General features: G+C 39.7%; 1 protein-coding gene across 1 annotated transcript; it reads left to right on the top strand.

The window, feature by feature from the left end:
* Positions 1-4,671: 4,671 nt before the first annotated feature.
* On the top strand, positions 4,672-5,665 carry LOC124294515 (glucose dehydrogenase [FAD, quinone]-like). Its single transcript, XM_046739937.1, has 2 exons — positions 4,672-4,948; positions 5,031-5,665. Exons 1-2 carry the CDS (start codon positions 4,712-4,714, stop codon positions 5,475-5,477), a joined length of 684 nt encoding a protein of 227 aa, XP_046595893.1. The 5' UTR covers positions 4,672-4,711; the 3' UTR covers positions 5,478-5,665.
* The last annotated feature ends 839 nt before the right edge of the window (positions 5,666-6,504 follow it).

The raw sequence follows: 6,504 nt of genomic DNA, 5'->3' as shown, positions 1-6,504 counted from the left end.
CAAATGTCACCGACTGTTGATACCGAACCGAAATAGCGAGTCTTAATCGAACGAAACGTTTGTTTTGCCATCGAGGTACCAAGCGTTTCGCAATAACGTTTCACACCGAATGCTGCAAACGTAAAGACGTGCTCCTTTAACGTAAGACAGCTATACTTCAATTGAATTCAGCGGCATATCTGGTGGTACACTCCCTTCGCCGCGTGAATAACTTTCAGTAAATCTCCATTCCCGGACTCGAATGCATAAGCATTGTGGGACCACAGTGGTCGCCAATCTGCAACAGTCTTCGCCAAGTGCATGAGTGAATGCACATTGAATGTCATGGCAGGCTTACCGTACAGAATTTCACACTTGCCAACGAATTCGCGTAACAAATTTTCTGCCCTGGACACCTCACGCAGTGTTAATTCACCTTTGGATAATAAGTAAAACCCTTCTACAAACAAACCCAATGCATCAGTAAGTCATCCGGTAATATACCTCTGAGAACCACCATACTGTAAAACATTATCCAGTTTTCCCGTTCCCTGGCTTTCCAGAATTCTCTGTCTGAGAAAGGACGAGCAAGTCTAACGACCTGGTTTGGCGGTTTAACAGACTTCATCCAAAGATCGATTTCTTGCATCGTAGATCGATATAGCAACCCTCTTTTTTTCTTAGTACCGAACCGTATTGTCGCGAATTGTTTGGCAACTCCAGAGCCACAGTGTAAAGAATCTACCACGTTGCCATCTATGATATCGTAGCCTACTAAATTGATTAATTGTGACAGGAATTTAACACCAAAAATAGTTCTGTTACTCCGTATGGCTTTGTTCATGTGTTTAACCGTGCCTTCGATATTCCCATCCTTAGGCACCACGTTCAAAAGCAGATATATAATATTACCCGATCTCGGATTAGTAGGATCATTGCACACCCACTCGTCTGGGTGGAGACACTGACTGCAGCCATAAGATCCATTGAACTGTGTGAAACCGTGAACCGGAGCACGCACAACAGCGTCCAAGCAACAAACTAGTGTAATGATTTTGATGCGTAATTTCTTTGCGTTAAGAGTACACTCAACACCGTTATTTGGAAGGGCGGTCATTTGTTCAATAAACGGTTGAAGAAATACTGTCATATTTGGTTTATCTTTGCTAAACCACAGCCCTACGAGTATCAATTCTGTGGTGCGGACTCTGAATGGAACCTCATTTAGCATAAGAAAAATCGGCCAGATAGAGTAAGTCGAGCTTTCAAATACAGGAGCTCCGTCCGTATTAAACGTTACCGTCGCGTAACTGTATCTGTCTGCATCGCTTAAGCTATCGACAAACCTCTGATACCTCCTACCGTCGTAAATGTCATGTATGAAACCGTCGGCACGAAATCTGTTATGCAAAACTTCATTGTAATAATCACTATTCGATTCAATTAATTTTTGCAATCGGGGACGCGACATCTAGCGTCAGGAAAAAGTCTTTGAATGCGTTATCCTTTACATCAACAACAGTATTGCAAAGTCTACAATTCAAATAACGGTCTTTGCGTTCAAAGCTGCCTAAATTGGAACCACACTTGGAGCATATCGCGTACAATGTTATGTCACTGTTTGGGAAAAACAATTTGTTATCAAATATCGGCTACATGCTAATAACAGCTCAGCGAAAATCGAATTTATCAGTACAAACAAATCCGTTTCTTCTGTCAGAGATAGTTCATGTACAAGAATGTACTTCAGGACCATTGAAACGACCTCGCCAATTGTTTTTCCTATTATCGTGCGCAAAGTCCGATTTTGCGCATGCATTTGCGTTCGCAAAGTACCACTTTCTCACACGCTGACAAGAGTGTGCGGGAATGCAACTGAGCGAACGGGGATGTAGATGAGCGTGCGGGAATGTGGTGAGCGTGAGGAATGTATAAGAGTATACGAGCGATTCCAAGGTATACACGCGCGCGCCACCTCTGCGGCACTCTCTTCTCATTAAAACGTGCGAGCGATACTTTGACGTCCACATCAAAGAATTCGAAGCGCTTGGAACTCAACGAAGATGCGAGTATAGCAGGAAATGAAGAATCACAAATTTTTGATAATACGTTGTATCCAAATCCGTCTGAAAATGCTAATGTATGTACTGATACCCCAAAAGTTACAGTGATTCCTGAAACTTCTGAAGAGTCTGAGACTCCTGAATAGCCGTATGAAAATCGTAGAAACAGACTTGACATTGAAAATAATCAAACAAATCAGGCACCAAAAACCATTAAAAATGTATCTATAACCACATCAAATGCATCAGAGTCATTAAAAAATATACCGTTTCATTTTGTAAATTGTCACATAACGATAAATATAAATAATAATTGTAAATAATAAATAAATCAGATTTTTCTTAATTTAATAAATTTATAATAGTTCTATAATTTATTTTTTTTTCGGCGGGGGGGTTCGCCCCCCCCCCCCCCCCCCGCGTCCCGTCCCGTCGCAACAACGCCACCGTTCGATACGTTTCAATTACCAAAATAATTGTAGTGGTCGAACTTTGCGCAACTCAATAGGAAAAATAGTATACGATACGAGTGAGCAAAGCGGGTCGTTCCCGCACAAGCGAAGCGAGTGCGGGATGACCTACGTGCGCACTCATATCGTAATGTCCTATTGCTGACAGGTATCGTAATAGGCTTATGGAATGTATCGCTTTATATCGCATCGCTAAGTGAAGAGTAACGTTGCCACAATGCGTCTTCTTCCGGTACGCCATCTTGGTTCCATGCATGCTCCTCTTTGTTTATGACTTCCGTTAAAGATTCCTCGTCGTCCAATTCATGCAGACCTTCATGGGACATGTTGGCGGTCGGTATCTGTAATACATATTCGGAATAAAAAATCCGAAACGAAGCGTCGACATCATAGTACATAAGAATACTATAATAACATTAATCCATGGAAAGTACCGTATTTAGTAAGTTACAGCTTTGGTTTTCCATGAAATCTATGTCCTCGGTCAAACTGCACATCAAGTTGGGAACAGCTATATTTTCTGCCAATTGTGGTTCACAAGCTGGATCGATCTATATACAGAGCAATAGCATAAGGGGATTAGTCAATACATCGAGCAATTTGAAGAATTTTTGGTAGTAGTATCTACGTAATATCAACATCGAGGATAACTCGTGCATCACCTTTAACGATTCGTTCACCCAATTATTGTCTTCCACTACAGGAGGATCCGCAGCGGTAGCATGGTTGTTGCCCGCCAAATGCATGTTGCACGGCTGGTTGTAGTTACAGTGATCACTCATACGTACTAATGTATCCCGACGTTGTTTCTAATAACGATACCAGGATGATGCAGGCACATCTTGATTTTGCGAATCTCTGTCTAGGTACCTCTTGTAGCTCTGCCTTGTTCTGCGCCTGCCAGCCATCATAAAATGAAAAGCGTTGTGCCAAGTAATTCACAACTCGTTACTCACGAATGTAGCTGAAATCTTTGACATTTGTTACTGAGCATTTTGACGGAATTAAAAAAAAGCAGACAAGTGAACAGCCGAAGATCGTTTCCATCAATAACTGACCTTCATGTCTCAAGGCATAATACATTTTCATGTGAAATTTTCAATGCGTTTTGATTATGCTTATGCAGCGTATGATGTAATAAATACCGTAGCTGTTAAACTCCAGTTTAACGTAATTGCTACAATTAGTTCACGAAGACCGCACATCAACTTTCAAAAGTAATTGGGATATTTCATGATATTTTGAGCAAGATTTAACGGCGACTTTGCACATCTACTCCTTAATTTTTTATATGAGAGTACTTCTCTAAAAACACAACTCAAATTTCTTCAAATGTAAATGACCTTTCGTTTTTGAGATATCATTTATCCGAATTCAGAAAAGTTTACCATTTTCTAAAATCTGATCAAATTGAGACCAATCTGATAAAATATATTCGAATTTGGAGCACTGTTGGAAGAAAGAGGTTGCATCAATGCCAAAGATGAATTCGAATTTTATTTTAATAATAAACTAATAATGACTAGCCCCTCGACTCAAATTTTCTCTAAAATCAGATTATAATGCAAAATTGCTTGTATAGTCCAAACATAATGATGCATCTATGTACAATATGTACAAAACATGTCGAGATTCAACTTGCCGATCACATACCTCAAGCATTATAGTTCTAGTTCTGTTTATGGTAGTTACGTGGAAGGATTATGGTTGATACTCGTGTCTTTGAAAGGCCGACATTATACGGGTTATTCCAAGTTTCGTTGAATATTCTTCTGGATTAACACGTGATTCATCACGCATTAATATAATTATTTAACCCAGTAGGGTCTACGCATCATTTTTTGCCTATGTTCCGTCCGTAAAGTAATCGTTGTTAGAACATTACAGAACAGAACATCGGAGTACGTCTAAGTTCACCTTCACATCCTTGTACTTAAAAGTGCGCTTTTTTGTATTACGCTATAAAAAATAAAAAACTTGTGGACCACATTATGATCACATAAAGTGTCGTGTGCGTCATGGAGGCAAAGTCTTTCTTACTCCGCGTATTCGCAACTTACGCTCAGCGTGAAAAGACCTACTTCACTTTCTTGGTACACAATCTTGTACTACGTATTACACAAATATTTCTGATTGAACCTTTCATTTCTTCTCAGGTACGCCAACAGTTCCATCGATTACCCAGACCTCCAATCATTCATGGGATCAGCCGCTCTAAACATGAATGGTGAACTCGTTAAGGGTGCCTATGGTCTGAGAGGCGACTTTTACGCAGCCTTATACGCGGATGTAATTGACAAGGAAGCATACAGTGTGGTAGCATCGCTGATACACCCGAAGAGTAGAGGTTACATTAAGCTGAGAGACAATGATATCACACACCAGCCAATCATGGTTCCAAATTATTTAGACCATCCGGATGATCTCGAGGTTCTGGTACGTTGATAATTTTTATATTGAAAACCATCAAAATAACTGGAGCTGGGAAAGATTTCATAAACGATTTTCGGATCCACAGGTAGAAGGAGTCTATTTTGCCTACAACCTCAGCCAAACCTCGGCTATGAAGAAATTGAATGTACGTCCCAACTCCAACGTGATTCCAGAGTGTGCCCACTTGAATTTTCCGTCGCGTGATTATTGGCGTTGCTACGCAAGATTTTTCCCATGGAGTCTCTATCACCACACGTCTACTTGTAAAATGGGTACTGCCAACGACAAAATGGCTGTAGTAGACTCACGCCTGAAGGTCCACGGTGTAAATCGTCTTCGGGTTGTGGACGCTTCTATCATGCCAAACATTCCATCCTGTAATACCAATGCACCAACTATTATGGTCGCTGAAAAGGCCGCGGATATGATTAAGAAAGATTGGAATTCCATCTTTTCCGGCGGTTGCAAAACTTCGAATGTCAGAGCTTCGGAAAACATATCCCCGGAGTTGCGAAGCCTCCATGACGCATAATATTCAGGAAGACCGATAGTTCGAACGATGAATGAATGAACAAGCGAGTCTCAAAAAACGCATCTTCCCGACTCCGCAAGATCGCGAAGATAATTCATAATCATGCAATTGAGACCGACGAATTAGTTGTTGATATATGAATACCTGACCGAGTAAGCTAACCGTATTAATAGCTGACAGGATCTTAAATGAACGTGTCGATAGTCAGTTTTTATCGAGAAAAATAACGCTTCATAAAATAGTAGTTCTAACGAACTTGTGGCAAAAAACTTGGCCTAATGAATACCAAAAATAAAATCACAATGACTTTTATTATCCTTGGAAATTTTGTACGACGGGTGCTTTTCGTCATGTAAGGTATTATGAATAAATTCTTACCAACGTTAGTAAAGATTGAGTTTGTATTATTCACCTGTGATGTATGTCTTTGTATCTACGGTATAAATTCTTCAAGGCCTAACGGAAAATGGTGAGACCATTTGAATTGAACTTCAATTCAGAACCACATTAAATAGCTTAAATTATTTCACTGACAAATAATTGTGAAAGCCTTGGCGTTGGAACTTGCAATATGAATGTAAGTCACTTGTTGATCTTGTCTATAAATTTAGAGATACGGAGAAAGGCCTGTATAAGAGCATTAAAAAAAGGAAGAAAAGTTTCACCATTCATGAGTGTTCACTACATTTAAAAAAATATTATAACCCGTTACCAAGTAAGTAAAAAGTCAAGCAACTTCAACGAGCATTGACAATAAAGACTTTCTTAGTTTCTCAAAGTACGGAAAACAATATGAATTACGAAAACATAGATTCTACAAAACGTGATGATAAACCCGAGTGTTATCATACTACAAGATTATGATTGATAAAGATAGGTCAGTACAACCTATTACATACCAGACTGAAATTTGTTAGAGAAAAGAATGAATAGAAGACTTCAAAAAACCGGTAAACAAGATAAATTAAAACTCCTTACAAAACAAAAAGTCAAGTGTTGAGGCTGCCGCCCACTACACCGCGGCGGA

This window comes from Neodiprion lecontei, chromosome 5 (genome assembly GCF_021901455.1).
Source record: "Neodiprion lecontei isolate iyNeoLeco1 chromosome 5, iyNeoLeco1.1, whole genome shotgun sequence".
In the NCBI taxonomy this organism is placed as follows: Eukaryota; Metazoa; Arthropoda; class Insecta; order Hymenoptera; family Diprionidae; genus Neodiprion; species Neodiprion lecontei.
The sequence above is the reverse complement of the archived record's forward strand: the minus strand, read 5'-3'. Positions and strand labels throughout refer to the sequence as shown.